Here is a 15,840-nt window from a genome sequence, read left to right as displayed (position 1 = left end):
TGAATTCCATGACTCAAGCCGTAAAAGCTTTAGCTGTTGGGTTGCTACCCTCAAGTGGGCTGTGGAAGTATTGCAGGTGGAGTTATGGGAAGCCCTTCTCAGCATAAAAAAAAAAGACTTTCAGCATTTTTGCTGTGGCCTAATTACAGGATACATTTACATCTATACATGTTATGGGTCTTAAAATTAACTAAGAATCTTTATTTAAAATATCTCCACAGGATGAGCTGACTGGCTTATTCTGAAAGAAAATCATGTACTGTGTAGACGGTGGTGTGCTGGCCAGTCAGAAGACAAAACAAGACCTGTAAAAATGAAAGTATGTGAATGTATTTGCCATATGTGTAGCTTGCAACACGGTGACAGTCATTAGTTCCACTTCATGGTCTCAAAAGTTGCCGTTTCTTTTTAGTTCCACAGGCACATACAACAGGAAAAAGTTACTTAGGTGCAAGTTTTCAAGGTAAGGATTATTTTTTATTCTATCAACAAAATTCTTCAACTAAAACTAAAACTAAAGTGTGCGTTCTTCTGCATTCATAAATGCAATCAAGGATGGATGATCATTTTGACACTATGTGAACTCTGAATATTTTTAGCACGCTAAAACTGTATTACAAGTATAGTAAATTTAATATATTTTTCAAAAAATCATTTTCCCTTTAATTCATTTTTTAATCAATAAAAATAAATTAGTGAATTGTATTTCCCCAGGTTGATTAATGTAGCAATGAAAGCATTGCTACAAGTCTAATACAACACAAGAGATTTTAGGCAAAGAGTGTTATGTTCTAAATGTTTTAATGAATATGTATAGATGTATTATTATGCTGTAATGTTTTTTTAGCAATGGGAGGACAAACATCTCGACCTGTAAACCCTCCAAAGAGTAAGATAAAACATAACACAATAAAGTCAAGCAGATCAGAAAAAATTACATATTTTTAATAAATGCTTTCTTAAAACTATATTTTGTGTTTTCTTTGTCAATTCTGTGCATTTTTTCAGTTTTAAGTAAAGAATGGAGGAAAATACAGTGGAAGTGAGTATTTGACCCTTAATGGGCTTTTTGTTGCCACGTAAATGTCGTAAATTAACTTGCAAAAATCGGTTGCTGTCAGCTGAATTTCCTGTTCTCATTGGTGTTCATAGCATAGTCTCACTGCTGTATCTGCACCATAATCACAACATATCTACACCACTGACTATCAGTTTCACTTTCTTGACTTTAACGTCATAAATACTCTTGTTCGAACAGTGACAAAACCAATGATCTCCAGTACATAAATAATTACCAGCCTTATAACTCTGAGCTCCAGCACCTCAGAATTCTTCTTCATGGACCCGTTGGTTCCGGCAAGTCCAGCTTCATCAACTCAGTTGACACTCTTTTACGAGGCAGAACGACCACTCAAGCTTTGGCAGATGCAATTTCTGCAAAGAGCTTCACTAAAACAGTATGTTCTAATTCAAGTATGGTTTTGTCAAGATCATGCATTTGGTGCAATTTGTTAAACAAAAGTCATGCAATTTGTAACAAAACTAGTGAACTGAAACTAAACAGGTTATAAAGCTGCAGGTAGAACCAAGCTCACTTGACTTTCCACTACAGCACAGTAAAGATTAGCACTACAGAGGTCTTAGGATGGGGTCTGCTCTTGCATGACAGATCATTTATTTTGCTTCTTGAATTTCTGTCTCAAGTTTAGTTTCACTTTACTTTTGTCCATAGTTGTTCTTACAGATATCAGCCTTATACTAAACCAGAAACCAGTTTTGTAGTCTTCAGTGATCAGGTAACCCTGTTATCAGAATAGTTAAAACCTTCTGTTTTACAGTACAGAACTTTCAAAATCCAAAAAGGAGGACCAGGAACTTTTTATCCTTTTGCCTTCACTGACATCATGGGCCTTGAGAAGGACACAGGAGCTAAGGTGGAAGACATCATACTGGCCATGAAGGGCCACGTGAAGGATGGTTACAAGGTATCATGACGTTTAAGGCATTTTTGCAGACACTATTTAATGGTGTATACAATGACACTATTTTCTAATGCCTTTAAATAACACATACACAGTGTATTAAAAAGTTAGATTTAAAAATCAGAGGAGGGGATACATTTGTTCCAACGGGGATTGAAGTCTGGCAGAGGCATGGACATGTAAACCAGAAAGGGTAAATCCCTCGTTACCCTTGGGAGAAATTGCACTCTGTATGTATATATATGTGAAAAATTTGTATATACTTGTTTAACTGATTTGATTCTTTTCCAGTTCAATCCTGAATCTTCGTTATCCGAACATGATCATGACTACAACATAGTGCCCACTCTAAATGACAAAGTTCATGTTTTAGTGTCTGTGATCGATGCCAACAAAGTAAAACTTCTGAGTGATGATATAATAAAAAAGATGAGGGATGTCAGACTTGCAGCCAGTGACATGGGTAAGAGCCAGGCTTGGTTATAGGATAAACTCAAATTGAATGAAATAAGCTGACAAACATCACCTCAACTCTGATATTCTGTGTATTGACAGGAATTCCCCAAATGGCAATTCTCACCAAAATTGATGAAGCCTGTCCAGAAGTCAAAGAAAATATAACAAATGTGTATAAGAGCTCATTTTTGGAGGAACAGGTACTTTTCTAGTGGTAATTTTAATTTTTTTTTTTACATTTTTATTATTTTAGCTGGAATATTTATTTATTTTTTTTACCAAGAGTTTAATTCAAGTAAATTTCAAGTAAAATAAATGCTAACAAATGTTAAACTGCTGAAATTTAGATGGAGACAGTGAGTGTGGTACTGGGTATTCCACTGTACTGCATCTTTCCTGTCAAGAACTACCACTCTGAGACCCAAACAGATGATGACGTCGACACACTGATACTGGCTGCTCTGAAGCGGATGATCGACTTTGGAGAGGACTACGTCAACAACCTGTAGACCTGCTGAACTTGTTTATTGTTGTGTTAAAATGACTCTTGGGTGTGAACAGGAATGTCAGAGTTATTCTTTGCATGCTCATTTCCTTGGCTAAAGCATTTACCCTTAGACTAGAAACTCTTCAGGTATTTTTTCTTTCTTTTTGCTTGCATGACAGAGTTTCTGTGTTTGCTTTGTAGACTTGGCTTTCAGTTTTTGTATTTTGCTCTTGTATCTATCAACCTTTGAACAGACATCTAATTGTGTAAGAACACTATACTGCTTTCATATTATACTTCTTGTAGGTTTTAGTAGCGCGTGAACCTTTGAACATTATAGTCCAGTGGCCCTGTTCCCATAAAAATCACAATAAACAGCAGAAATGATTAAATTTGTTAATTTTTTATTTTGCTTCTTTTTCTTGTAATTTCTCAAACAACTTGTGATAGGGGTTGACTGGAACTCGGCTACATGGGAGAGAGGTGGAGCACAGTCACATATTTACCAGTAAACAACAGTAATAATACTTACATACTATAATACTACAGTCAAGCACAGACACAAATTGTCAGAGTTTTACCCCAAAAAAGTACTCCACCCCAGCTTGTGTCAAAATTTGATTGATGACCCTAGCCTTGACCTTTTGACCCCTCCCCTCCCCCACCGGAAGTGTGTAATTTGATCCCTAAGCGTGACAAATTGCATCCGGAGAGGGGAGGGGGGAACTCCGGAAGTGTGTAATATGATCCATATTCGCGCCACCTGTTGCGCCACCTGTTGCGCCACCTGTTGTGAGAAAAAAAATTTTAAAAAAGTTTTTAGAGGGAGGGAGGTCTGCGGAGGGAGGAGAATAAAAACAGAGAGGGCGGCGCACACTTTTCTATGCACAGACACAAGATGGATCCTTTCATTCTGCAGCCCTGCGTTCCTCTGTACTTGGACGGGGAAGAGATCTGCTCTCCCGAGGCCGTAAGCATGGGAGGCAGCGGCGAGTGGTCTTCGTCGATTATCAGCGACACCCCTGTCACCGTCTACAGTAACAGATCAGAAGCAACCGATGCTCCGCGGAAAGAAGGGAGAAATAAGGAGGTCTTCATGTTCCGCAGCCAGATACCGGCTCCGAGGAGCTTGCGGGGAGAATGGACTCTGCCTATTGAGGGCTGTGGAAAGTGGGGCTACGTCTTCAAATACGAGCTGGGAGAGCTTTGGCTCTATCAGCTTAATGAAGGAGAAAACTTGACGGAATCGAGCAACCTTGTGAAGCTGACTTCCGGTGACTGGGCCGTGTTGAAGCTGCTGATTGCGCTGGTTATCGGAGAGGCTAACGAGGATTTTCCTATTCCAGAAGAGGAAAATGTTACTCCTAAAAGACGCCGGAGAGAGGAGGATAATCCTCCTCCCCCTCCTCCTCCTCCTTCCGACTCAGCGGGAGAATCCTCTGCAGAGGATGGTGAGAATGATGAAATAGAGGTTGATGATCCTCCTGCCCACACCTCTGCTGAGAATGATGGGGATTCCACCGTTGAAATAGAGGTTGATCCTCCTCTTCCTCGCCTCCCTGCTGAAAAAACTCCGGACAAATATGTCCCCGTTGAAATGCCTGATTCTTCCTCGGATGAGGACGATGATTCTTCATCCGATGAGGATGATAATCCTCTCCACATCATTACCGAAGAAGAAGAAGATCAGCCCCTGGCTGAAAAACTCTCAGAAGATGTTCCCCCAGCTCCAGAAAAAAAAGAGGAGAAAGCAACCCCTGCTTCAGCGGATGAGAATAAAGAAAACATCCCCCCAGCTCCTGAAAAAGCTTTGGAAGAAGAAGAAGAAGAAGAGGATATTCCTCCTCCTCCTCCCCGGAACGGGGGCATACGCTTCAAGGACGGAGAACTAAGCAAGACTAAAATAATCTTGTCAACCGTCTGGTCTTCAGGAACCACAGCCACGGGCAGATGGAGACTGCGGGCCAGCCTGCGCTCAACGGATGAGTCTGATGCGCCCGACATTTTCGTCATGGAGAAATTCAACCCCGACTGCGGTTTATTTCGCAGCATGATGGTTTTACCCGCCAAAGAATGGGTCGTAAGGATGCTGCAAGTGAAGAAGGATATTACAATTCTTTTTCAAAGTTGCTGCTGCTGGAGAGACGCCAGAGCGGTGAAAAAACTCTGAGCTTCTGAAAATCCCACATCCCGGACCACGCCCCCTTCCTTTTGTTTTAAAAAGGAAGCCCGCGGTCGTTCAAAAGCCTTTTTAGCTCTGAGAGAGATGGACTCTGCACCCTGCTTCGCGATGAGGAGGTCAGTTCCTCGGACGAGGGTGAGCTGGTACCCGACACTCCCGGCTACTACGAACCTCCGGAGCAGCAGCATGCCGACGAGATGGACGGCTGGGCGTCTTCTTTATTCATCGACGCTGTGAAAACTGCTGTGTATCATCTGGTCAACTTGGTGATCAACAAGTACCGCACCGAGGAATGCAACGGCTGTAAGATCGATCATCCCAGTCAGAGACAACACGAGTGTCTGCAAATCTTGGAGGATGATTTTACCGGACAATTATTACACCATCAGGAAGAAACTGCTCTCCCTCGTTTCATCCCTTCCATTCAACGCCTGCTGATTGCCCGCAACATCAAGACGGATGACGTCAAAGTCAGCACGGTGGCGGAGACTCTGCTCCATGAACTGAAGTCGGTGAGGAGAGTTTTTGACGCAATCACCGAGGCTTACGACAATCTGGTGGGACAGGATGTGGTCAAAATCGGGCAGTTAAGATTGGTCACAGAGTGCTACAGAGGGGACTGATTTCTTTTTTTGGTTTCTTAAAGCATGTATCCTATATTTAACCTCGTTTTTTAAACACGTATCCTCTTTCTTAAAAAACCTACCTCGTTTTTAATCATGTGTGTTGCTTTTTTAAAAAAACAAAAAAAACATGTATTGTGTTTCTTAAAATCCTACCTCGTTTTTTTAATCATGTATTTTTTAAACATGTACGCTGCTTTTTTAAAGCATATATCAGGGTTTTGAAAAAAACGCTGATCATCCTGCATTTAGCACACTTTTAAAAACATGTATCCTGTTTTTTCTTTCTTGTAACCTTTTTCAAAAGCATGTTTGATCTCAGGTTTTTTGAATAAAAAAATGTATTCCTGTTTTGCATGTTAAAGCATTTATCTCTGGTTTTTGAATAGAATGTATCCCGTTTGATTCTTTAAGCGTGTTTTATCTCAGGGTTTCGAAAAAGAAAATGTATTTCTGTTTTGCATGTTAAACCCTCTGGTTTTTGAATAAAAATATTTTTAAAAAGCCTTCATCTCTGGTTTTTGAATATAAAAGTATGTTTAAACAGATCCCCGGTTATTGAATAAAATAAAAAATAATAAAAGCCGACTCCTGCGACGCGATAACGCAGACGGCTTTATATCACAAGACGGGATGGCTGAGAAAAGAGCGATGAAAAAAGTGTATTACGACCCCCTTCACCCCGGTAGTTTCGGAGGAGTAGATAGGCTCAGGCGGGGTGTGGAAGAGGAGACGGGTAAAAAAGTGGATGTTCGCAAGGTGCAAGATTTTTTATCCGAGCGGGACGCTTATACTCTGCACAAACTGGCGCAAGTAAGATTTAAGAGAAACAGAGTGTTTGTGACCAAACCGCTGAAGAAGCTTCAGGCCGACCTGTGCGACATGAGACACCTGTCTGAATACAACGACGGATTTAATTATTTATTGACCGTCATAGACGTATTTTCAAAAAAGGCTTATGTGCGCGCCCTTAAAAAGAAGACGGGGTCAGAAGTGACTGAAGCTTTCGAGTCTGTGTTGAGAGAGAGTCAAATACCCGAAAATGTACAAACCGATGCGGGAAAAGAGTTTTTCAACAAGAGTTTTCAGGCTCTGATGAAAAATCACGGCATCACCCATTTTGCCACCGCCAGCGACCTAAAGGCCTCGGTGGTGGAGAGGTTTAACCGCACGCTAAAAACGCGAATGTGGAGGTATTTCACTGCCCACAATACCAGACGCTATCTGGAGGTGTTGCCCGATCTGTTAGAAGGGTATAACCGCAGTTATCACACCGGCATTAAAATGACGCCTGCTGAGGTGTGCCCCGAGAACGCGGATCAAGTGTTTCGCAACTTGTACGGAACGACCCCCGCCTGTCCGAAAATAAACATGAAATTTAAGAGGGGGGATCTGGTGAGAATATCCAAAGTGAGAGGAGTATTTGATAAAAAATACGAGCAGAGTTTCACGGACGAAACCTTTACTGTGACCCGGGCCCTTCGGCGCTCACCCCCCGTGTACAAGCTGGAAGATTATGACGGGGAGCCCATCGAAGGGTCGTTTTATGAGGCCGAGCTGCAGAAAGTGAAAATGACCAAGGACAAAGTGTTTCATGTGGAGAAGATTTTAAAGCGGCGCACAGTCAGAGGCGAAAAGCAGGTTTTTGTCAAGTGGAAAAACTGGCCGGAGAAATTCAACAGCTGGGTGAAAGCCTCGGAAGTGGTCGGCGTATAAAAAAAGAGCCCCCCGGATCATTCGGCTCATTTTTTAATTTTCACTCGCCTCATGGAGTCCGAAGGGTTTCACGTGACCCTGCCCTCCAACGCCAGCAAGGAATTATTTAAAGATAATACAAGCGGATGCTACACCGTGGACCTGGCCAAACCCATAGAGCTGACCGGAGAATGGACCGTGGGTCTTTGCGAATTTATTTACCCGCGCACTTGGTACAACCTACCCCCGGACGCCTCCTACTTGGAGCTGATGCGAACGAAGGGAGAGGAGGAAGATCAGCCTCTGGTGATTTTAAAATTTGGCAGGGGAGGTCATTACGGCCGCATTAAAGATCTATTGGAGCACCTGGTGCCGGCGATCCAAAAGTATGACCCCTCGTTCGAGGCCTCTTTCAACAACATCACCAAACGTCTGGATGTGAAAGGCAACGGGAGCCATAAAATCAAGGCCTTCCCTCCTCTGGCTTACATGTTGGGATTGAGAGCGAACGAGTGGTGGACTGTGTCGAAGCGCTCTACCCCCTATCCGTGCGATATGAGCGCGGGAGTATATAACCTGTTTCTCTACACCGACATCGTTCAGTATCAACCGGTCGGCGACAGCTACTCCCCGCTGCTGAGCGTAGTGAACGTGAAAGGCGATTACGGAGACGTGGTGAGCATCAGGTACAACACGGTGCATTACCTGCGCGTATCTAAAAAATACATTAAAACCATTCGCGTCGAAATTAAAACGGACTGCGACAGGTTCGTGGATTTTGTTTATGGGAAAACGATAGTCAAGCTGCACTGTAAACCCGCTTGAGAATGGCGGCGCGCCTCCCTCAGGACCCCCACCGTTTTGTGCGCTATTATGAAGGGCAGGTGGGCGGATCCCTTCCGGGGTTTTACGGAGCCCCCGTGATGTACGGCAGAGGGATAGGGTCCATCTTCTCCAGGCTGTTTCGTATCTCCTCTCTTCAAAACGGGGTTCGCCGTAGCCAAACCTCATCTGAAAACGGCCGCCACCAACATCGCTACAGACGCGGTGAAAAGAGTGATGGGGAAGCTGACCGAGCCCCGCCAGGAGGGGGCGGGAGGTATGATGGTGCTGTCCCGCAGGAAGAGGAAACGCCCTCCGGGCGAGCGGGTTAAAAATAAAAGCCTCAGAGTAAAACCCAAATCAGTCAAGACCGGCGGCGGGAAGAGAAGGATCCCTCAACGGAGCTCGGACATATTTTAATAACGCATATTTTTTGAGAAAGAAAAAAAAAAAATTTAAAAAATGTCTCTCTTACACAAGAAATCTGCCGAATGCACCCTGGCCGAACTGGATCTATTTTCGGCTCCCATGACCCAGCTATCCATAGAGGATAAAAAATATCAAGAATGCCAGCCCCTCTCTGCGCTGAACGACAACTCACCCATTGAATTTTTCATCCCAGGAGACGGGGAAAAGTATCTCAATCTGAACGACACCATGCTCCATCTGAGGGTAAAGATTACGGAGAGAGACGGGACCGACATCCCACCCGATGCCGGCGTAGCGCTCATCAATTACCCCCTCAATACAATTTTCAGTCAGTGCGACGTTATTCTGGGGGATCGTCTGATTTCACAGTCCAGCGCCACCCACCCTTACAGGGCCATGATCGAGACGCTGCTCAACTTTTCAGAAGACACTCTAAAGAGTCAATTCAGCGCCGGCCTGTTTTACAAAGACACGGCGGGAGCCATGGACTCTATAGTTATAAACAACGGGCTGAACAAAGGGATACAGCAGAGAGCCGCTTTCACGGCAGAGTCGCGAGAAGTGGACCTGCTGGGTCCTCTTCACGCCGACATTTTCTTCTGCGAGAGGCTCCTGCTGAACTCTGTGGATTTGAGAATTAAATTGATTCGCAACAGCGACGCCTTTTCCCTGATGGGGACTCGGGATTCGCAGTTTACCCTGAAAATAACCGCGGCCTCTCTATTCGTCAAAAAGGTCATGGTTTCCCCGGCCGTCAGGCTGGGCCACGCCGTGGCCCTGATGAAAGGAAATGCCCTCTATCCTCTTTCGCGCGTTTCTGTGAAAACCTACCTACTCCATCCCTGAAAATTCCAGGATCTGCAACCAAGAGAATCTCTTTCTGGGAGCCATGCCTAAATACATGGTCCTGGGCATGGTTCATCACGACGCCTTCACCGGGAGGAGGGACCTGTCGCCTTTCAACTTTAGACACAACGACGTGGAGTATCTGGCGCTGTGTCAGGACGGCAGACAGGTGCCCGCCAAAGCTTTCCAGCCCCAGTTTGACCGCGGAAATTCGGTCAGAGAGTTTTACCACATGTTTTCCGCCACTGGGAGACACCTCAAAGATTTGCCTCTGAGCATCGACCGCCGGGAATTTAACGAGGGGTACGCCCTGTTTGCCTTTAATCTGGAGCCCAGCGAGGACGCGGACGCCCTGTCTCCAGTCTCCAACGGAAATTTGAGGCTGGAAATGAGATTCAGAGTTCCTCTGCCTCAGACCACCACGCTCATCGTGTACGCCTGCTACGACTCCATTTTGGAGATTGACTCTAAAAGGCAGGTGCTGGTGGATTATTATTAAAAAAGAAGAAAAATACATGGATAATCTTCAACTGGAGCACATTCTGCATCGCGCTTTGGGAGACGTTTTCTGCGGGGTTTGGGCCTCGGACCAGCTGGCCTTTTTGAGACGCGACTTTAAAGCACGCGACTTTAAACCACAGAGCCCACTAATAGTTAGTGGGCTCTGTGGTTGTTGTTTTTTAATCACACTAGGAGTGAACAGAAGCAGAAAAAAAAAACCCTGTAAAGATGCAGACTGTGAAAGTCTGGTTTATACCATAAATCTTACCAGCTGTAGCTGGGGTTTTTTTGTGTTTTAAGTTATAAGCACGTGTCAAGACTTCTGTCTCCCATTGCCGATGTGATCCTCTTTTTTTGTTCCCTATTAATGATCTACGGTGATTTGTCCCCATAAAATAATAAGGCTTTAATGAAATCATTGTGATACAGAGTTTTGATTTCTTGTGCATGCTTTGATGCTTTGGATAAAAAAGTAATTGCAGTAAATGTAGTTTACCAACTGCTCCTCAGTCCAAACTGACTTTATGCTTCATACGTGTCAACTCAGGGAACTCTTGCCGTGACCTCCCCTCTGTGAGCACACACGCACGCACGCACTACAATAATTTCATCATCAAACTGCGGTTAAAAAAATAAATCTCCAAATTCACAAATGATGGACTCTTTTCAGAGGTACGCTTCATGTACCGATTAACATACACTTAAAAGATGTACATTAGGCTGCACACTGGTTATGCCATTACGGATTTTGCTCAAGAGTCTGTTTAAGCTAAAAACTTGAAATATATATATCTGTATATTTTAACATAGATAAAATGTTTTTTGGAGTCACAATTTAAACACTGTTTGAATAATCAAAGAGATATTTATAAAGGACAGGCTTACCGGGAGCAGAGAAACTCGCTGTTTTGTCTCTTTTGCATAAGCCACACCAGAAAAGCTCTGTGCGGATAGCAAAGTCTGCGCTGTGGGAGTGTCTGGACCCTCCATGCCAGCATCTGCAGCACAACCTCGCACTGGTCCCCAGGGGCAGGGCAAACTTGTAAGCCCTAGTTTCGGCTCCCGAAAAAAAAAGTTGTTCTTGTGTCCAACAAAAAAAAAGAGTTCTAATATGTTTTATTTGTAATGTTACTGCGTTGAAGTTAGCACAATTTAAAATCAAAAAATGATTAGTCTCTTAAATGAATGGCATCTTGTTAGACCGGGGACTTAAAAAACTGATACATTGTTTTACATCTTGTGCACTTGGATACACTTCAATGAAACTCGAAAAGTGGGACACACAATATGGAGATGATGACTCGGCATTTGTTAGGGAGGCGTCTAAGTATAGAGAGGAGCAATTCCCATTCATGTACTCTGCAATGTGCATTGTGTCCTTGTAACGTGTTTACTTTTTTCTAAATAAATAGCTGTGAAAAAACCCTTCAAAGTTGAGGTAAGTATTCACCACAGTATCGTGTTTTTTATTATTAGGGTCAAATTTCTCTTTGTGTAAAAATTAAGCCAACATCCAAGTGTCAAAGGTCGGTTCTAAAAAACAAGTCAGTCCCTGAAGCTTATTTGTGCCACAGATGCTAATTCAGTGACTGTGTGTGAGGAATGTTTTGGGACCTGTCTGACCTTAAAAAACTAACTTTGTTGTTACATTACAGCAATATTGGGGAAAGTTTTAACGGCTGATCATGGAGCTGAATGAAGGTCAAAGGGAAACTCGCTGCCACGCTTCTGGTTATGGTTCCATCCGGCGTAGTCATCTGACCGGTCCGTGCTTTATCGCCCCTCCTGACCCGGAGTGGTATAACGTTTTGTAGAAAAGTTTGATCGATTCTCTCTCTCTCTCTCCCTGTCTCTCTCTCACTCTTACCAAAATAATAAATTCTCTGGGGGGGTTTTCTTATGCGTTTATGGTACAAGACGGAGAAAACGTCCCGAGCTCTCGGAGGTAATTGACCGGGGTTTTTGTCTATTGAGAGAACCTGTTGTAACAGTGGCTCAAAGTAATGAAGAAAAACTCTCTACTTTGGTCTGACAAGGAGCGGGCTGCACAAAACCAAAATACCTCATCGGGGTGTTTTAATAAACTTATTTGAATATGAGCTTTTTTCCACTAAGGGTTATTTTATGGCGAGATGTATGAAATTATTTAATGGGTTACAAGCAACGAGAGATGATTATATTGGTTGTTGACTACTTTGTGTGTGTGTGTAGTACAAGATCATTTTCTGTCTATTAAGAAAAACCTGCTGTAAAAGTATCTCAAAATAATGAAGAAAAACTCTCTACTTTGGTCTGACAAGGAGCGGGCAGCACAAAACCAAAATACCTCATCCGAGGGTGTTTTAATTGTTTAAGTAAGTATCCTAAGTATTCACTAAGGGATATTTTTTTTTTTTTTAACACATACAAGGATGTAGCTAGGTGTTTTAATAATAATATTTTTTGGGGTGCGCTATAGGTTATAAGCATTGAGAAAAACTGATATCCGCTGTCTCACTCCTCCTTGGCCCGCGGGGTGGGGTGTGTGTGTGTGTGTGTGTATGTGTGTGTGAGTGAAACAAGATCGCCTGCCTCGGTAATTATTTTTTATGGTTTTGTTTTTCAGTCCCTTGTAAAAGGGACTCTCAAAAAGAAAAGTAGCACATCCGAGGGTGTTTTAATTGTTTAAGTAAGTTTCCAAAGTATTCACTAAGGGATATATATATATATATATATTTTTTTTTTTTAACACATACAAGGATGTAGCTTGCCTCCACCAAGCGCTATATAAATGCAATCCGTTACTAGTCGGATAATCTTAAAGGTTTTTATTTTATTGAGCCTGTCATATGAAAAAGCAAAATAAAGCCGCTGTTGAAGAAATAGCTCTTTACTGAGAAAATTGTCATAATATTTAAACAGAATTCAAACTATGAGTTTGTCTGTGGAAAACTAACTGCTGCGTCACCCCTATGCTTCAGGAACCCCCTCCCTCTCTGACCCCCCCCCAGCAACCATACCCCTCCCATCATGCTTATGGAACATGATGCAGAGGTCTGAAAATGACTAGACACTTCCGGAGTATTTCTGGTAGGGTCAAAATTGAGGCCTTCAATAGTAAATATGCTGTATTTGAATATGTCATACTCAAAGATGTAGCCCCACTTTCCACAGCCCTCAATAGGCAGAGTCCATTCTCCCCGCAAGCTCCTCGGAGCCGGTATCTGGCTGCGGAACATGAAGACCTCCTTATTTCTCCCTTCTTTCCGCAGAGCATCGGTTGCTTCTGATCTGTTACTGTAGACGGTGACGGGGGTGTCGCTGATAATCGACGAAGACCACTCGCCGCGCTGCTGCCTCCCATGCTTACGGCCTCGGGAGAGCAGATCTCTTCCCCGTCCAAGTACAGAGGAACGCAGGGCTGCAGAATGAAAGGATCCATCTTGTGTCTGTGCATAGAAAAGTGTGCGCCGCCCTCTCTGTTTTTATTCTCCTCCCTCCGCAGACCCCCCTCCCTCTAAAAACTTTTTTAAAAAATTTTTTCTCACAACAGGTGGCGCGAATATGGATCATATTACACACTTCCGGAGTTCCCCCCTCCCCTCTCCGGATGCAATTCGTCACGCTTAGGGATCAAATTACACACTTCCGGTGGGGGAGGGGAGGGGTCAAAAGGTCAAGGCTAGGGTCATCAATCAAATTTTGACACAAGCTGGGGTGGAGTACTTTTTTTTTACCCCTGATACTGCTGGATAAACAAACTCACTCAGGAACGAGGTCACACAGAGCTCAAGTTTTCACCTGCGAGAGGGAAGCAGTTGTCTCCAACCCACTTCAACTTGCTTCCCCCTGCAAGCTGCTTTTATTGTTTACACACATGAATATGCATAGTCTTATTAACATGTGACATCTTACACAGGCATATATGTGACCAAAGAGCACCGTCTGTGTGTACGTGTAGGTATATGTGTGTGTGTGTGTGTGTGTGTGTGTGTGTGTCAAGATATGGCCCTGTGAACGCCTCCTTAAAAAGCCGGTGCCAGTAGTCCAGCGGTCCACCTAAACAAAGGGCTCTTATACTTAAGCAGATACAGAGTAGGTGTCCTCCCATAGTATAAATCAGAGAGAGAAGGTACGACCTCTCTCATGACCTTAGGATGTGTGTGTATGCCAGAGTGCTCTGGAATGCATGTCTTTGCAGACTACTAAGGATCAGACATCCTATCAATATGCAATCAATTATATACCTCTAAGAATATATGAGTATATGTTTCTAAGCATATATGACAATCCAGCAATATAAACCTGACACAAATCCTTATCCTAATGATGATTTACAAACTTTAAACAGAAAGATGAAAACACAGAGAGACAGATAACAGTCCACAATAACTCTGATATTCTGTGTATTGACAGGAATTCCCCAAATGGCAATTCTCACCAGAATTGATGAAGCCTCTCCAGAAGTAAAAAACAAAATATGAGAAATGTGTATAAGAGCTCCCACTTAAAAGAACAGGTACTTTTCTAGCAGTAATTAAAAAAAACGTTTTAAATTTTCAGTATTTTAGCTGGAATATTTATGTATTTATTTATTTTACCAACAGTTTAATTCAAGTAAATTTCAAGAAAAATAAATGCTAACAAATGTTAAACTGTTGAAATTTAGATGGAGACAGTGAATGTGTCACTGGGTATTCCACTGTACTGCATCTTTCCTGTTAAGAACTACCACTCTGAGATCCAAACAGATGATGACATCGACGTACTGATACTGGCTGCTCTGAAGCTGTCACGGGGTGCCGAGGCAGGCCGTGTGTGAATATAAACGGACCCAAGATGCAGACTGCGTAGTTGTGAGCGAGCTTTAATAACCAAAGGGGTGGAGCACAACACAAAGAAGGGGTGGCGAGAAACAGAACTGAAAATTCTCTAAATTGGGAAAAACTAGAACTTAAACAACAAAACCAGAACACAAAAGAGAGTATCTTTGCAGAGAGATCAACGCGGGGAGAATGCACAGGAAGACCGAGGGGAAAAACACAGACGAACCAGCAACAAGGCCGAGGTAACACACACTATAAATACACACGCCAGGAATCAGGGGATGGGAAACAGGAGGGGAACACACCTGGAAGACATCACAGCTGACGAAGCAGGGGAAACGTAAATAGAACACACTCACATAAGACGCAGACCTTCACAATAAAACAGGAACTTACACATGCAAGGACACAGACTAAGAAACGCGGACTTAAGGAAAACATGGCAGAACAGAATAAACACTAAACAGAGGAAGAACAGAACCAAAATCACAATAAAAGAAAACACAAAACGCTGGGTCAAAAGGACCCAGGATCATGACAGAAGCAGATGATCGACTTTGGAGAGGACTACGTCAACAGCCTGTAGACCTGCTGAACTTTGTTTATTGTTGTGTTAAAATGACTTTTAGGTCTGAACAGGAATGTCAGAGTAATTCTTTGCATGCTGATTTTCATTTCTTGGCTATAGCATTTACCCTTAGACTAGAAACTCTTCAGGTATTTTATTTTTTTTTTGCTTGCACGACAAAGTTTCTGTGTTTGCTTTGTAGACTTGGGGTCTGTTCTTCGTACCTCGCTAAGTAAGTTAGCTGGATTTGATTGTTGATGATTTCGCGTGATCTTGAATCATTCGGTTCTCCGAAGCTCATCCGGGACTTGCTGTCATAGCAACAGATCCGTAAGCGTAAACCTGCTTGGGACCAGGCTTACTTTATGTAAACAGGATTAGATCGCGGCCACTCAGGTATGTCCGCTTCATTTATACGAAAGCAACAGCGATATTTCTCCACTG

The 15,840-nt window shown here is 43.1% G+C and overlaps 1 protein-coding gene across 1 annotated transcript; it reads left to right on the top strand.

The window, feature by feature from the left end:
• Window positions 1–300: 300 nt before the first annotated feature.
• Window positions 301–3,317, top strand: LOC116322175 (interferon-induced protein 44-like). Its single transcript, XM_039611415.1, has 9 exons — window positions 301–319; window positions 413–463; window positions 848–889; window positions 1,009–1,042; window positions 1,259–1,457; window positions 1,839–1,985; window positions 2,274–2,445; window positions 2,538–2,638; window positions 2,786–3,317. The coding sequence occupies exons 3-9, from the start codon at window positions 850–852 to the stop codon at window positions 2,945–2,947; spliced, it is 855 nt and encodes a 284-aa protein (XP_039467349.1). The 5' UTR covers window positions 301–319; window positions 413–463; window positions 848–849; the 3' UTR covers window positions 2,948–3,317.
• The last annotated feature ends 12,523 nt before the right edge of the window (window positions 3,318–15,840 follow it).

The sequence above is a fragment of the Oreochromis aureus genome, linkage group 4 (genome assembly GCF_013358895.1).
Source record: "Oreochromis aureus strain Israel breed Guangdong linkage group 4, ZZ_aureus, whole genome shotgun sequence".
NCBI classification, from domain to species: domain Eukaryota; kingdom Metazoa; phylum Chordata; class Actinopteri; order Cichliformes; family Cichlidae; genus Oreochromis; species Oreochromis aureus.
This window is presented reverse-complemented; position numbering and strand designations above follow the sequence as displayed.

Coding starts and splice junctions, on each gene's coding strand:
- LOC116322175 (XM_039611415.1), top strand. CDS start 850: ATGGGAGGACAAACATCTCGACCTGTAAACCCTCCAAAGA. Junction 1,043..1,258: donor TGGAGGAAAATACAGTGGAA/GTGAGTATTTGA, acceptor TTGTTCGAACAG/TGACAAAACCAATGATCTCC. Junction 2,639..2,785: donor GCTCATTTTTGGAGGAACAG/GTACTTTTCTAG, acceptor GCTGAAATTTAG/ATGGAGACAGTGAGTGTGGT.